The sequence below is a fragment of the Miniopterus natalensis genome, chromosome 19 (assembly GCF_054644295.1).
Source record: "Miniopterus natalensis isolate mMinNat1 chromosome 19, mMinNat1.hap1, whole genome shotgun sequence".
NCBI lineage: Eukaryota > Metazoa > Chordata > Mammalia > Chiroptera > Miniopteridae > Miniopterus > Miniopterus natalensis.
The window spans coordinates 9,547,210-9,564,747 of record NC_142099.1 but is presented as its reverse complement, the minus strand read 5'-3'; the positions used below and the strand labels follow the sequence as shown (position 1 = coordinate 9,564,747).

The following is a 17,538-nucleotide window of genomic DNA, read 5'->3' as shown; positions in this document are numbered from 1 at the left end:
TGGCCCCAACCTTGACCTCGCTCTAGGCCCTCTGGCCAGTGACTTCACTTCTTTGGGCTTTGGTTTCCTCACCAGTCAAACAAGGATGGACTACACGGGTGGCTCCCAGCCTGAGATCCCCAAATCTCCAGAAGTCCCTGGACTTTTAATAACAGACCATGGGATATTTTTATTATTTCAAAATATCAAACAGAGAGAGCCCAGTAAGTGCTATAAGGCTAATTAAAACATCAACTAGTTTGACTTCAGGCTACTGTTCCACATGGTGACAGTGGATGGCCCATGATGTTTGTCATAACACAGGAAACTGGGGAGCAAAAGTGTGGGACCTGATATTGTCCTCAAGCTATACCTCAGAGAAAAAAAAAATCACAGTTTCTGTACTAAACATAAGATCCAATCACAAATGTCTGGTTAATCAATAATAGGGAAATAATTGAACACCTATCTCTGCAATTTTTATAACAGACCAAAAAAAAAAATTTAAATTGGAAGTATACTCCATTAAGGGAACAGACTAAAATACAGTACCCCTAAATAGTTACAGGGTCACCAGAAACCAGTGAACAATTTACATGCAACAAAAAGCCCGCCCACCCTGCGACATCAAATATCACCACCCCCACCGCCGCCTACTTCTCACTGCCCCCTTGCTATGTGCAAGTCCTGGACTAGGAGTTTAACGCTTACTGACTTATTTAACCCTCCTAACAGCCCTAACAAGTACACGCTATTCTCTCCACTTCATAAATCATGGAACTGAGGCACAGGGTGCTTAAGAAACTTGCCCAAGGACACAGGGCTAGTACACTTCGAACCAGGACTCTAAGTACCCCCGCCCTCCTTCCCCATTAGCTGACCACTCCCTCGCAGTGAGAACTCTCCAGAAACACACACAGGAATGTCCCCAAGCAGAGCCCTCAGGCATCGGCCGCTGCTCCTGCCAGCAGCCCTCTGAAAGGCCCATGGCTGTGGCCCAAAGAGTCACCCTTCACGGGAACTCCTCTCTTCTCAACCCAAATTCGATGTGCTCGTCCCGGTGGCAGAAATCAACTGAGAGAAGGCAAGGTCCATTGGTCAACGAATACCACCCATTCCTTATGAATTCAGAAGACGCAAACGATGCCTAACAGCTAGCCCCTACAGGCCCTGGATTCGAATCCTGGCTCCATCCCTCACCGACCACGAGATTCACCCCAATACCCGAAGCTACTGTTATATAGGTAACTGCTGTCCATCTCCAAGGGCAGCCATTGACCTAAGTGAGGAAATGCACGTAAAGCCCCTAGAGGAATCACAAACACATAGGAAGAATCTGACACACACACAAAAAAATCAAGCTGAGGTTTAAAAGTCAAACTACAAGTTTAAGGCCCAGCTCTGCCACTCGTTCTCTAGGGCTAAACAACGCTATGGGAGCCAACTAACTAACCCCTCTCCGAGGCTCGGTTCCCACCAACGTTCTGTGAGGGTCAGAGGCAACCGGAGGGCGAGTGCCCTGTAAACTCTGCCCTGCTACGAACACGCTGGGGTCATTTTACTTTATAAAAATTACCTTTATGTTCATGGTATCGACGGGTCCCTCCAAATGCTGTCTTCGTCTTTAAAACGGAAAAACTGAGGCCGAGAAAGTTCAAGCCATGGAGGGAAGGCTGGTGCTTCCAAAAGTAGGGTGTAGGAAAGGACTGGGCCAAAATAAATTCGGACCATGACAAAGCAGAAACCCAGTCGGCCTTCAGGAGGGAGAGGAGCCTAATGCCCATCAACCTGTCGGTAACCAGCAGCGTCACTCGCGGAGGAAGCCTCTCGGGCACAGCCTAGGCCTAAGCGTTCTCCAGCTCCCCCCAGAAGCAGTGTTAGGCTTCAGGGTGGGAAAAAGCTTCCCTATCAAATCTCGTTTAGCATCACCCGTAAGTTAATTTTGCGGATGGGACACCAACCGGAATCTCACTCTAACTTGTACTCGCTTCATTAAGCCTTTAAAGAAAAGTCTCCATCTCTCAAGAGAGGTTTTTTTTCCTTCTTTGGTTGGTCAAAAATGTCCAGAAATCTGCATTTCCTTGTTCCCCAGGTCTCCTCATGCTAAATATGGTAACCGCTGGCAAACAACCAGCCCAGTAAATTCCAATAATACTTAAGAAAGCATTCACAGTGCCTGATATTACTCTGAATCAAACACTTAAGACCTGCAGGGCTTCTGCACAGAGCAGTTCAGCTGGAGCTCTTAATGTCAAAAGCAGCGGGGTGTCTTAAGAACACACAAACGTGAAAAAAAAAAAAAAGCAATCTACTCCTTTTTATTGCAACATTCTTCAGCAGCAACACTGATCTCCTACCCACTGTGTGCACCGCGCTGCGCCAGGGCGGTGGGAGGCTGGAGGGAGGAATGGGAAAAACAGGTGGTGTCCACGGGGTGCCAAAAGGACAGGTTGATTCAGTCAGCTCTGTCCCACAACTAATCAATTTGGTGAGGGAGGGGGAGGGAGTCTGAGTCACCCTGTTGTCTGACCACACTGACTGGCTAGGCCGCTGTGCCTCCAAAGATCGATTAGGTTAAATGTCAGACTCAGCGGTGCATTAGGCCTGCCTTTCGGGGATGCCACCTCCACAATCTTGGACATCGAGGAAGACAGGGCAGAGGCAGATGACCCTCCAGCCACCCAAAATCACATCTTTGGCTCCAGAAGCAACTGTTTTCCTCCAGTATCCTTTTATTAAGTATTAAAGTAAATGTGCATTTCCTGGGCATAGACAACTGACAGTTTATTGATGTATGATATAGTCAGATTAGAATTATAAAGTAGCTACAGAAAATTCCAGTTAACAAATTACACAGAAAACTGACCAAGCTCATTAGAAATCGAAAGATTAAAAAAAAAAAATTTAACCTAGAAAATAAATGAATTTTATATCCATACTGGTAAGCAATTTTATACTATGTAATTGACCTGTCCAGACCTGTTGTACAATATTTACGATAAACAAAAGACTAATACACTTAATATTGAAAGAGCTTTTTCAAATCAGTCACCAAAAATAAACACCTTGACGGGGAAAAGAAACAACTGGCCAAAATAAGTCAATAAAAGACAACACAAATGGGCCACTGGCCATGTGAAAAAACACTCATCGTTGCCGAAGTCAGGGAGGCAAATCAGGCAGAAGTAGCGTTTACCACTTATCCAAATTGGTAGAGAGTTTTCAAAATAACACCAGCGCTGACGGTGGCTGGCGATGCTCACATGCTGAGAGAGGAATAACCTGATCGGGCTCTATGGAAGGGAACCTGGCAGCGGGTGTCAAAAGCCAGAGAACGGTCCACACTCTCTGACAGATACAACAATTTGACTTCCGGGAGTTTATGTTAATGAAATAAATATTCCTACAGAGGGTTATATGCAAAACGTTTCATCATAGCATCATTTGTAACTATGACAATAGAAAACTATAAATAATTTCAATTTAAATAAAATATAGTAGATTCTCAAGGTAGAACAATACGCAGCCTTTAAAACCACATTCTTAAAGAACACACAGATGTGGGGAAATAACTATATGTACTTTAAAATCCCAATTACAATAATAGACAGAAAAACAATGAAATGTATTAACATGTTTACTGTGGGTTTGGGTTGGAGATGGTGGGATTATTGGACGTTTTAATTTTCTCTTATGTTTTCCTGATTTTTTAAAATCCCGTTTCCTGATTTTTAAAAATCACTCTCTTTGACATATTAATGTCTCTTCTGGAAATCTAACTTAATAAAAAAAAAAAATCCTAAAGAGGGAAATTTCTTTCTATATGAAAATGATCAGTTATCATTTATACAGGAAAAAAAAAAAGAAAAAGATGAAACCAACCAAATATGCAAGCAAACCAAAGGGGAATGATCAGAACATAGTAAACTTATTAATTAGAATATTACTTAAGTATTAAAATTCCATTTATGAAAAATATTTACAACTGCCGAAGAAAGGCAGAACAAAATTGCATATATCTTATGAATCAACAACTTTTTAAAACTAAAGGTAGGAAAAAAGACCAAAAGATGTACACCAAAATATGAACAGTAAAATACCAGCACCACCACCAGCTGCTCTGCAAATATTGTACAGGTGCCAGAGAAAATCAACAAAATACAGATGACTTAATTATGTGTAAACTTAAGAAATGATGCTGTTATGTAAACCTACCTTCAAATGTTACAATATTTGTTTGTAGCTACAACCATTTTCCCCAAATCTCTCAGAGGGCCTGTGTCACAGGAGCCAGGATATATTGTTACTTACTTTAAATAGTAACATAAGGCCAAAGACTTGCACCATTCACAGAATATGTTTTTTTCTCTAATAATCCTCATGAAGATTAAAAAGTACTTTAAATATTGTAATAAAGTAAATGTCCTTAATGTTTCCAAAGAAAGAAGATCTAGCAAGTCAAGGCAGAGTCACAGCAAAGAAAAACACAATACAAAGAAAGCACTAATCGAAATACCCTAAAACTTCAGTGAGTCTCAACACTTTCTGGGCCCACAAAAAGCATGTGAAAGCAAAGAATTCAGCAAAAGTTGCTTTGCAGCTTACCACGTCTACCATTTTGAGAACTTAACACCTTAGCACTATCTAGTTTTCTAACTATACATATTAAAAGACGCAGCAGAATGTACAGCGAGCGAACTGTAGTCGAGCGTTCTTATTTGAGTCTCGGGTCAGCATACGTGCGCCCACGTGGCAACCTCTCCCTGTTAGGTGCTAGTTCAAATGGGCTATTTCACCTCTGAGGCGGAAAGCCTTCCCGAATCCCCTCCCGAAAGAGGGATGAGAGGAAAAAGAGGGAAAAGATGAGCCACCCTTTACAAAGGCGCCTGCCTCGGAACAGGGCCGTGCACTCCAGGCCGTGACCGCAGCTTCTCACACTCTGCATTCAGCAAGCAAAGCTGTATTTTAAAGGGATGCGATTTGTTAAAAGGCAACGTATTATTAGCGAGACAATCTCTGACTCCAATCAAAATATTATCACCATGTGTTCCTTCCCTCGCAAGACACACACACACACACACACACACACTTTCTTCATATGAACAAATACCCATGAGGGTGGGAGACAGGTTCTGCAACACCCTCGGGCCCAACCTGTCTTCGTGAGACAATGAGTCTGTCTTGGCATGATGTTTGGCTGATGTGTTCAAAGAACCAGAGCCACTGCCCAGCTGCCAACATCCTGCAAAAGGAACTGAGTGGAAGACCAGAAACTGCCCCGGGGCTGGCCTCTGGGGAAGGTGCTTCGGTCCAGGGGGAAGAGACCCAGGCCCCTCGCTGCCCGGCCGGGAGACTAAGGGCACCCCCGCTGGACCAAGGCAACCGGCCTGCAGTTCAACAGTGGCGAGGGACAGTCAAATGACACCCCCACCCAAGAGTTTGCTCAATCCTATCTAGTAAAGCCCAAACTTTGAGGAGCAGGTAGAACAGGGTTTTGCCAAGACAAGCACAAGAGGGTGAGGGAGATGTGTGATTAATCAATGCCACCCACCTAAGGCAGCCACTCTGGGTGTGTCCGTGCCGCACCTCAGTCACTGCCTGGCTGTGACGAGAAGTTCCCTCAGCGGCTGTCACTGGGAACTAGATTTTCCAGAGAAGATTCTTCCACCTTAGTATGTCCTAGATTGGGCTTGGCACTCAGGCTGAGAACACAGCCCTCCCTCTCGCCACAAACCCACTAATAGACATAATAGACGCCACGACATGTGCCAGATTTATAGTTACACCCTCACCAGACAAAGGGGTCTTTGTCTTTTCCCCAAGTCAAGTTTTCATATTTCTAAATTACAGCAGAGAAAGGAAGACAGCACACAAGCCCGGCAGGGGTGAGCTGGGGGCCGCTGGACCTGGGTGGACGTGGCGCCTGCTCTCCCAGACCCCACAGCTCTCAGTCACCCTGACTGCAGGAACCTGCTTTTACAGGGTGTAGACAGGTGAGTAAATGACTGTGCTTCACATCGCTAATTGTGTGCTCATTTGGCTCCACGGTGATGTCAGCTCCTTGGGAGCCTAATGTTCTACTTGGTCAGTGATTCCCACACATCCGGAAGAACAAAATACCCTGTGCTCCCTACCACGTGATGCTAAGGGAAACACACAAATTAAGGGTGAAAACACACCACAGTCCTCCCTAACACGCCGTTCAGAGAGCTACCAAGATGATCAGTCTTAGAGCCAGCAGGTAGGGCTCCCACCAGAATACTATACGGAAATAGGTATCGATATAACATACACAAGTTAATACAATAATGGCTTGGCTTTTCCCCAACCTACTGCTCCTAACATCCCCCTTTCTTGGCCTGCCTCTTCTTTTTAAGGCCACCGCGTATTTTCTGCCACACAGCCGCCACTCCCCTCAAACAAGCAGAGTTGGAGAAAATGGACAGATCCCCAGCAAACCTCCTACCACCACCACCAAGCCACAGCTGGTCGCACCCAGAGGTCGTGAGCGTGTCCCTTCAGATCTGAAGCCACTTCCCATCAAAGACAACAACGTCAGTGCCTCGGTCTGAGGAGCACTCCCGGGCCCCTCCTTGCAGGCTGCTCTGTTCTGCTCAAGAGGCCCTGGGTTCCTCCTCCATTCTCCGTTTTCTTATTCCAGCTGCTGCGGCAGCCCAGATGCCCCCAAAGCAGGGCTGCCTGAATGAGTGACTTTTTATCTTTCTGCACGAACACGTCTGAAGGAAACCCCTGACGTTGACACGTGTCCAGGGGTTAACAGAGCAGACATCCCAAGGGCCGAGGCCAGACGTCCTCGGTGGATGCCAGCGGCCGCGGACACCTGTGTGTTCCGGCATCGCAGCTAATATTCTGATGAAGGGCCGAGGAGGCTTCCATCCAAGTCACACAGCACACCCACAGCTTTGGATAGTTGGCAGATTCTTTTCTTTATAGATAAAACTTATAGAGATACCCAGGCAGCTTCCTTCTGTCTAGTGACCTCGGCGTTCGGCAAGCAGCAACAACTTCCAGGGGGCAAAAATGACCACAGGGCCCAGTCAAAGCAACCCACGTCTCTAGCACTGCCAAAGGACAGAGAGACAAGAACTAAACCGAAAACCCTGGGCTCCCTCCGATTCGCTCGTCAGTGATTCCAAAACTTCCTGATATCACAGTTACCTGGCTCTTCCTGAAAGACGCAAATTCTCAGGCACTACTCCAGACCCACTGGGTCACGATGTTCAGGAGAACACCCCAGATGGGGTCATCTCCATGCTCCTCACTGGGTTTAACTCCTTCTAAGGAGGGGTAGGTGCCAGCTCAGTAAAGGGTCACCCCTCTCCAATACTGTCACCCACACAAGGCTCACGACTCCACGAGGCAAATTCCTGAGAAGACGTAAGTCATAAGAAGACAGATTCCTGAGAAGATGGAGGCAAGTCAGAATAGGACAGATTACAGATGAATATAAATTTTTTTTTTTAAGAATCAGAACCGTCGCCTGGCTGGTGTGGTTCAGTGGTTGAGTGTTGACCTAGGAACCAGGAGGTCACGGTTCCAGCTGTGGGCTGGATCCCCAGTAGGGGGCGTGCAGGAGGCAGCCGATGGATGTTTCTCTCTCCATGTTTCTCTCTCTCCTTCTCTTTAAAAAATCAATAAAAACATACTAAAAAAAAAAAAAAAGAATTAGAGCTGTCAAAAGATGGAGGAACCTGCCTCCAGAGGCAGGGAGCTGTCTGTCTATCACAAGGGGTGTTCGAGCAGAAAGAAGGCAGGCTGCCTCTTGCCGGGGATGTTGTAGGAGGGTCACCTCCAGCATGGGATGGGCAGAAGGACTAGATGAAATTTAAAGTTCCTGCCAACACAAAGGCCAAGAAGGAGGAAAATTTCAGCTACCCATTAATTAATAAAAAGAGATAGCATAAAAGTCTGTAGGTGGGGTCAGCTTTCCACTGATCTTGTCTCTTCAAAGGAGAAAGGATCATCAAGACACACCCCTGACTCACCCTAGGCCTCTCCTCCAGAATATCCCAGGGGTGGAAAGGGCAGAGCAGAAGTCATAGGTGCTGTGACCAAAACCTGCTGCTTGCTGCGTCTGCAGGCTGGGCGCATGCCAGACGGGTTTTGTAGGCCAGAGGGATGCATGTGTCATAGTCCCTGCCCTCAAGGAGCAAACCGTATGGCAGAGAGAGCTCGCACACTTTATGGCTCTCTCTCAAAAAAAAAATAAAAAATTATTTATTATCTCGCCTTTAGCGTTTTTCATTCGTGGTGGTGGTTTTCTGGAACCTCTCTTGGTGGGAGGAAAAATGACCTTTACTGACTGTACTTACTCTTGGTCGACTACAAGTCTGCAATATCCAACTCGCAGTGAAAAAAAAGTCTCAAAAAAATTATCTAAGCATAAACGGAGTTAATTCTAATTTTAAGAATTTAAAAATATGGTTCCAATAGTTCCCTAAAATGATCAAATTACAATGAGGTATAAAAACTCTGAACAAAAGAATAGAAATTTCTGGCCCAAGAACACAGTAATACAGGAAGCAGTAGAAGCAACTCAACCGAGAGGCAGGGGGTGGATGCCAGTGCCTTTGAGGCTAAATTCCAAAGTCAAAGTGACCTTTATGAATTGCAGAAGTGATCCAAAAAAGAGAGAGAGAAGGAAACAGAGAGAGAGAGAGAGAAATTCAAAATAGCAAGTTTAAATAAAATATCTGGGGAAGGGAAAAATTTGGTTTTTCCCCACGTGTAAGCGATGATTCTTGCAAATACTACATTTTTTTTTTTTTTAACTTGGAGTACCATCATAGTGCAAAATAAGAAAATAACTAGACCTAGTTGTTCAGCTGAACAAACATTTATTGACAGCCCTGCAGAGGCCAAGGCTCTGTGCTAGGGTAGGGGTGGGAGAATTAGGACACACACAAATGAAAGGATAAGCTTTCCTCCTCAAGAAGCACACGTTGACAATACGCACTGGAGGGCGTCCTGAGCGGCTCCGTGCACGTGAGCTCACTGGTACAAGAGCTGCAAGTGGTGTGGAGAGTAAATGAGGCACCGGACTGAGGGCCAGAAGAGAAGGGTTCTACTCTCAACGCTGCGATTGGCTCAGTGACTATGGACAAAGTACCTGAGCAGATGCAAGACCGACACAGCCCCCCTCCCACAAGGCTGCAAGACGAATTAACACCAGACCTGGGGCAGAATTCTGTCGTCTGGTGCCCGGCCCGGTGATCTTCCCAAAATATGATACATACGGGTTATGTATAAAACACATGCACGGGGAGGGAAACGTGGAAGTAAACCCTTTGACTTCAAGTCACCGGCTGAGAAAGGGAAGGAGCGAGGAGGGGGAGAACTGGGAAAGGGTGGCAGGGACATGGAAGGTTCAAGCTGTGACATCCAGGTAGAAATATCAAGAAATGAGGAGCATAAACACACTATCTGTATAACATAAAATCTCTCATATTCTCATCTAAATCATGGCTTAGAGTTTTTTACTCTAAAACCATTAAGGGCAAATACGTAGAAGGTCCAATAGGATATAAACGAATAAAACTTGAAGGAAAAGAGATGACCGAGAAGAAAAAGGGGTGGGGACCTTATAATAATATCACTCAAATTCATAAAGCCCTTCTGAAGAGACGAGGGGGCCCCACCGTGCCCAGGTCAACAAGAAGAGGCGGCCTTACCCTCGATCGCTTGTATGTCAAACAGAGGGTTAAACACTGGAATGGCTGGCTAAGGTTAGGTTCACTAGAGAATTATTAAAATCAGCAACAACCCGACATTATTAAAATTAGCAACAACCCGACACACAGACCCGAAGGCAGAGTCATGAACTACCAGTGGGTTCCAGCCAAGCTGCTGTATTAGAATCACCTGTCAACCTTGAACAACACCGATGCTCAGACGCAGTGTATCGGAATCCCTGGGCCTGGAGTCCAACAACCACGCCAGCTGATTTCTACGGCGCCAGGACGCGGGGCTTTGTTCTGTGACAGTGGGCAGGATAAAAAGGCCGAGGGATGGCATCTGAGACTGGGAACTAGATTGATGCAAATTTTGTGGGCAAAATAAAATTTCTGTGGGTGTGATATTTTTAAAATGTCTTGCAAGGCTTCTCTGAAGCATCCAAACATATCCCACTGAATTTAAACATTTCTAAAGGTCCCAAAATCAGCGGCTACAACTCAGGCGACCCAGAAGCTACCCCTCCACGCCACGAGAAGACTACAGAAGGGGCGGGAGAGTGAAAGTGGTGCAGAAGACGGGGGTGAGTAGTTTTAAAAATCAAAACGTTGGGAAACAAACAAAAAAAAAGAGGCTGGAAATAATCACTCTCCTTCCTCCCCCTTTCCCACCCCCCAAAAAAGAATAATAATATAGAAAGAACAAGGGAAATAGTTTCATGTCCATCTGAAAAAAGAAACACAATTGCTCTTTGTGATATTTTTTAAAAGCAAGAGATGAATGCAGCTGTGAAATTATCTAGCAGGCAGCAAAACCAGGGTGTCACCTCACACTGCAGAGCAGAAGAAAACCAGCAGCAAGGTGGTCTTGGGTAGCTGTTTAGACAACCCGACGGATGGGTTGACGGCTCCTTGCCTTAGGAAACCAGTGATGTTTAAATTAACCACTGGTCACAAGCCAAATACAGGAACACTCAAAAGTTTGGAAGGGTGTGTTACACTCAAAAGTTTGGGTGTGTTACACTCAAAGGTTTGGAAGGGTGTGTTTGCCGGTACCTCGGCAAAACACAGTAACAGATTAAAACAAGTGAAGAAGGCGTTGCTGCCAGACTCTGAAAAGATTTAAGATTTGTACCAAGAAATAGGTTTTTAAATTTCTCCTACTGCAGTTTAGCATCTGAAGAACACCTGCCTAAAAATCAAAATACCTAAATCTTGTCCTCTGGGCTAACTGACTGACACTCAGCTGGTCCGCCTGAACGCTTGCTAGTAATAGCAATACGTCATCAATGCAGAAGTAAAAAAGCAGACATCTGCCCAGCCCGAGTGGCTCAGTCGGTTGAGTGTTGTCCTGTCCGCGGAAAGGCTAGGGTTCGAGTCCCAGTCAGGGCGCCTGCGTGAGGCAGCACATCAATGTCTCTCTCTCACATCGATGTTTCTCTCTCTCTCTCTCCCAGCATGTCCTCAGGTGAGGATTTAAAATAAATAAAGAGGACATCTCTCTACCTACTGAGATCCTAGGATGAAAGAGGCCCTGTGTGTCAGAATAACTCTATTTTTGATACGTCTTATCATTTAACACTTAGCTTTGCAAATCACTCTGCAATCACTTTATTACTCCCTCCAACTCTCTAAAGTAGGTGATTTCTTCAGTTCTCTTTCACAGGGGAGGAGTCTACAGATCATGAAGATGAAGTTATTTACAAAAACAAGTTGACGGTAGACCAAGGATTGTAATCCTCAGACTGGCCCACTCTATTCTAAATCTACACTCATGCTAAAGCTCTCACTCAAAGAAAAAGTTAGGGCAAAAGTACCACCATCTGTGCTTTGTTAAATGCTCCCCAAAACAACAGGCTCGATGTATCATCCCGCAGTAGCCGCGCCCACTTCTGAAATTTTTAGAGGTGTATGGAATTTGAACTTTCCTAAAAGGATCTGGTTGGTGCTGAACAACCCAGAACTGTGATCACCTTGCTCTCTTTAAACATCTGTGACTGGCCTGTCGACTGCCTGTTAACAGTGAGCAAAGAGCAAATTTTTCTGAAGTTCATCATCTTAACCTTTTCTTTGCAAAGAGACATAGCTCATGTACCTGTTGTTTTTTTTTTTTTTTTGGTCAAGGAAAAAGATTCCTTCAGATTAGGCTACTTTCAGTTCAGCAAACATACACAAGCCACCACCCCACTGGAAGTAGAGAGTTCAGAAAAAATAAAGCACAGCCCTGCCCTGAAAGGACTTTATGAATACCTTCTGACTGCCACGGGTTTAATATACACTCTCTTAATTAATCCTATTAGCTGGGTAATTTCATTCCCATTTTATTGCTGAGTTCATCCAGCAGAGCTGGATTTGAACCCAGGATTACAGAGCAGGGCTCGAAAGCCCAAGCTCTTCCCACTAAACAGTCTGAAGAAATTTGGAATCTGTGATTGTGGGTGAGATGGGTAAAAAAAAAAAAAAAAAAGATTGGATTTCCTTTCCTTGGTGCAACCTTGTTCAGAAAAACTACTGCAAATATCCAACCGCAGAGAGGCTTTCTCAAGGAAACACTTTGAATCAAAGTCTCCACTTTTCCTCGCCTTCCCGCGCCCCACCCCCAACCTGCCAAAAAGCGCTGCAAACTCGGCTGCCAGGTTGGAGGAGTAGGTGATCGTCACACCACATTCCTGGCGCTGGACAAACTCCGAAACAGCGCCCGAGCTCCGCGCCTCAGAAAGAATAAACAGCAGTTGAGATTTTTAAAATCATGTGGCCCAGCGAGCGGCCACACCAGCCTTCCTAGCGCTCCTGCCTCCAGCCTCCAGAGGCTCGGGCGCAGCGCGGCGCACGGGACTCGCCGGGGCCGCGGCCCCGGGGTCCGGGCTGGGGCGCAGCGCGACACTGGCCCGCGCAGACCCTCCCCACCCGCCGGCTGCGTGCCTGCCCCGGGCACGCTCGCTCGGGCTGGAAGGTGCGCGCACTCGCCGGGAGGCCCTGCCCCGGCTGCTCCAGGCCAGGACCTGGATTCCTTCGCTCAGGCTCTCGGCGGCCCGCGGCCGCGATGGTTTGTCACCGGCAGCCCGCCCCCGGTTCCCCTTCAACCCCAGGAAACGCGGAACCAAAAGGGCAAGGCTGCCTAACACCCCGAAGTCTGTGCTCAGAAAGGGAGTTTCTGAGCCTCGCTGCCCGGCCGAGGAGGCGTGTTGGGGGGCCACCCGCCGAGGGGAGCGGGCGGCGGGGAGCGCGGGGGAGGGGACGCGCCCAGGGAGGGGACCCCCACGATGTCCAAACTTTCGGGAAGCGAGTGGCCTCGCTCCGAGCCGACGGCCCAGCCCGGCCTTCTCGGGCAGAGGGGACGGAAGGGTCCCCCCAGGTGGCCGGCCGAGGCGGGGGCGGCGGGGCGCGGACGGCGGACCGCAGACCGCGGCGCGGGGGCAGCACCCCCGGCCCCAGGGCGCGATGGCCCCGATACTCACCACGCGCGAGGGCCGCGCGGCACAGCCAGAGCGCCAGCAGCACCCACAGCGGAGCCGGGCGCAGGGCGGGCATCTTCTCGGTCTCCTCCGCCGCCGCCGCCGCCGCCGGGGCAGATCCACATGGGGAGGGGGTCCCCGACAGAGGAGCCCCCACTTTCTCCTCCCTCTTCCTGCTTCCGCGGCTCACAGCCCCGCGCTGCGCCCCGAAACTCAGGCTCAGTGCCTCCACTCCCTGAACCCCGAGTCGACCGTTCCCGGGCCGCCGCCTCGGCCGCCGCCCGAAGTTTGGCTGCAACTTTCTCGGCTGTGCAGCGAAGCGGCCTCGTGTGTCCTTCCGCCTCGCCGCCTCCTCCCACCCCAAGCCCCGCCCCCTGTCGCCGGCCCGGGCCCCGCCGCCGCCGCCGGCACCCAGGGGTTTCCCGCAGGAAGAAGCGCCGGCCCGGGCCGCGCGCGGAGGGATCTACTACGAGCCCTCGGGCCGCCCCGGCCGCCCCCGACCCGCGGCGGGGACCCGCGCGCCCCCGCGCCATCGCCGCCTCTGCGCCGCGCCCGGCCCGGCCGCTGGCGACGGCGGGCGCTGAACTTCAGACACGAGGCTCGCCGCGATCTTGAACTTGCGGGGACAGCCAGCCCTCGCCCAGGGAGCTAGGTATCGCCCCCACATCCACACACCCACACACTCCCGGGCTCCCTGGGGGAGCGCGGCGGAGGACCCGGGCTGTCAAGGAAATGGGGGGCAGGGCGCCAAAGCCCATTGAAAAGGAACAGAGCCTCGCGCCGCGCCGGCCGCGCTGCTCCATTCACGGCTCATTCATTCCCTCCTTCCCTCGCGGGCGCGCACAATGGACGGGCCCCGCGGACGCGCGAGGCACGAGCTACTCCTGAGACCCCGGATTTTGCTGCTGTGGGTTGTGGGGTTCAGGGCCGGCTCTCATGGAGGAGTCGGCGTGAGGGCAGGAGCTTAAAAAGTCAGCCAGGTGGGTAAGGGCAAGGAGACCAGCTTGGGGTATTCACTGCAACTTTGTTTACAATAGCCCCACACGCGAAACAACCCAAACGCCCGCCCCTAGACGAACGAATGGGTACGTTTATAAAATGCAATGCCGTGCACCACTTGAGAGACTGCGTTCACGTATGTCTGGAGGGATGCATCTTAAAAACAAAACGATAGTGAAAAAGCTAGTTGCAGAAGGAGGCATAAAGCATGCCATATGTATCTGTTTAAAGTTCTCACAACAGTACAATATATTACATATGGATGCATACGCCCAGTATATAGTCAAAGAACAGAACCAGAATATCGGTTACTTCCAGGGCAGGAGAGTGGGGGATGTGACCAGGCTTGGGTACAAGTGGGCTGTGATGTGTAAGAGAAGAGCTGAAATAAACAGCAACAGAAGTTTGTCTGAGCTTAGCATCCCAGGGAGAGCCACCGTAAAAGTAAGTGTAGGGACCAGGGAAGCGGCAGGTGACTTCTGGTGCTATATTAGCAGTGACAGGAATCAAGGAGGGAAAGGGGTTTGGGACCAGATCATGCAGGACCTTGAATGGCCAGCTGAAAGGGGGGGAGGGGTGCCTCAGTTGGTTAGAGCATCCTCCTTACACCAAAAAGGTTGTGGGGTTTGATCCCCAGTGGGAAGGTTGCCCTGATAATACTATGCAAAATTGTCAGGAACAAAAAAGTGAACTTTTGTTCACCAAGGGCCCGCCCGTCGGGTTTGTGAAACAGTCCAGGCATGCATGGGGTGATGAAGGCCTGAATTAATGAGGTAGATGTCTCATGAAAAGGAAGGGATGGATATGAGACAATCTTGAAAAGGAAAAAAAAAAAAAAAAAAGATTTGGGAGGGGGACAACTCTATGTGACTAGCTGGATATGGAGGTTTATGATCCTGTGGGGAGGGGAAATCTATTCACAGAGCCTTTCCCCGGCTCCTACAGGATCAAGTCCATACTTCTAAAAATGATAAATACAAGGCTTTTTCTTCACTGGGTCCCTAACCCCTCTCTTGTCCTCTCTGCCCCATTGTGAACTTTACACAATAACAGTATTGAATGACTTGAGATGCCCCCAAACATATCTTCTTGTTTCAGTCTCTGTACCTTCTGTTCCCTTGACTTGGAAGGACTCTTACAGTCCCCTTCCCTTCTCCTCTTGAACTTGTAACTATTCATCCTTCAGTCCTGGGAAGCCTTTGCCGACACTGTAACAAATTCCTCCCCCTCACAGACAGTCTCTCCACTGTGCTGCTGCTTTATCTTACACTGTATCTACTTTTCACACAGGACTGTTTGTATTTCCATCTTTTCAACTAGATTAGGAGGTCCTTGCAGACAAGGACCACGGCCTATTCATCCCTAGTGTCTGTCAACGTCAGAGATGGACTAGAATGTAAAACCACACAGAGCAAGCACAAGTTAGTATCATCGCAGGCCTGTAAAATTCCCAACCGGATTTTAATAAGCACTTTATAATAGATAAGCAAGTGCTGTTATTAAAAGTAGTCACCTTGGGATGCTAGAAACTCTTTTCAAAAATAACATAGTCAAATGGTTTTGGAATTTCCCTTGTGCAAATATGTTCAGAGAAAGATAACATTACTTTTTATTGGCTGACGCAAAGAGTTATCAGCGTGACCACTCTCTTCACTCACTCAGTGCAGTTCTTAGTGGTATAGGAATTTTTTAAATCACCTGCAATGATTAGATTTATCACTACTCACATATATTCAGAAGAATGTAAATTGTAATTATCCCCAAAGAGCAGTTCCGGAAAGACTGACGACGACATTACCGTGACAGTAGGTGCGCAATTTCTCTAGGTTTTAAGGAAAGCGGGTATCCTGTTATAACGCTTTTTGGGTTCGTCATAATGTTAAACTTATTACGTACATTCTCATAATGACAAGAGGAATAAAGAGTAAATGTTATGAGTGAAAGTAGAGGCTGTGACTAAAAAAGATGCTTTTAAAGCCATGTTTCGAAAGAAGTTATGGATACAGATGGGTAAAAACAAAACAAAAAAAGGGAGCTGAAAACCAAGGGAAGAAACTGGAATCGGCAAAGACTGAGATGAGAACAAGTCCATCCCACCCGTCAGCCAGCATTTGGATGACTATTCAGCACAGGCCAGACCCTGGCTGAGGGGCGGAAGGGTAAAGAAAGAGGCGCAAGTGGCAGATGAGGGACTGTGAGTCCTGCCCCCCGGCCCAGGGGCAGTCAGGGAAGGCTTCCCGGACAACCTCAGCAGCTGGACTGAGAACTGGAAGACCAAAACATTAATCAGACAAGGAGGAGACTTCTCCTGTTCAGTGACCTAAGCTGTCCTGGGCAAGGGAACTAGTAGAGAAGCAGGTGAACAAAAGAGACCAGAACCTGGTCCCTAAAATGGGAAGATAGGAACTTAGGCAGGGGCTGTGGGGATGCAGAAAAAGATGGGCATTGGCTCCGAAGACTACCAGTGGCTTCAATACGAGAGGAAAGGTTGATCGGGGAGTTAGCAATGACCTGTATCTTGAGGCAGGATGGACGTAGGAAATACAGGGGAAGGAGATTAGGTGGATTAGATAAGCAGGAAGGATAAGACATCAATGTAGCTGGAAGGGGGGAAACTTTCAGTGGTAGCTGGAACTGTTGACTGCTGTAGTGAGAGCTGGGAGTAGCAGGACTGACTAAAAGGATGGTGGACTTGCACTGAAGTATGCTTTCTGTGGTTGGCCTCTCCCCAGATTCCACTATGTGCGTATCGGTGACCATTTCACTATTTCCCTAATCCCGATGGGAAGCCAGGGGGTCTTAGGGGGGTGTCTCAAAACTCAGTCGCCGAGGACATGAAATGCCAGGAGCCGCCTGGAGAGATTAGCCCCAAATGTACTCAGCAGTTTAATTGCTCAACTGGATTGGGAATGGTCTCCCCCAAAAACAGTGCTCCTGGTCAAAGCAAATCCTACTTTATAAAGAAATTAGTAGGAAAACATTCAGGTGATCCTAGAACGAATCATAGCTATTGCTATTCCTTAAAGTTCTATAGCTTCACTGATAAAAAGAAAAATGGGACTGCACAGACTTTCATCTGAGAAAAAAAAATCTCTGTCCAAGCCCAAATTAAAATCTACAGACCGGTTTAGCTCAGTGGTTAGAGTATTGGTCCGCAGACTGAAGGGTCCCAGGTTCGATTCTGGCCAAGAGCACAGACCTCGGTTGCAGGCATAATCCCCAGCAGGGCATGTACAGGAGGCAACCAAGTCACTATGTCTCTCTCACATAATGTTTCTCTCTCTCTCTCTCCCCTGCTTCCACTCTCTCTGAAAAGCAATGGAAAAAATATCCTCAGTTGAGGATTAAAAAAAAAATAGGCCGTTAGCCGTAGAAAGACACAAGGAAGTTTTCATTATAGTCAAAGCTAAAAA

At 48.0% G+C, this 17,538-nt stretch overlaps 1 protein-coding gene across 1 annotated transcript in view; it reads right to left on the bottom strand.

Moving 5' to 3' along the window:
- Positions 1-13,356, bottom strand: part of NOTCH2 (notch receptor 2) — a 125,917-nt gene extending 112,561 nt beyond the window's left edge. Inside the window, exon 1 of the mRNA XM_016223344.2 lies at positions 13,130-13,356. Coding sequence (XP_016078830.1) covers positions 13,130-13,202 — 73 coding nt within the window. The 5' untranslated portion in view covers positions 13,203-13,356. The remainder of the gene's footprint in view (positions 1-13,129) is intronic.
- Positions 13,357-17,538: the final 4,182 nt, after the last annotated feature.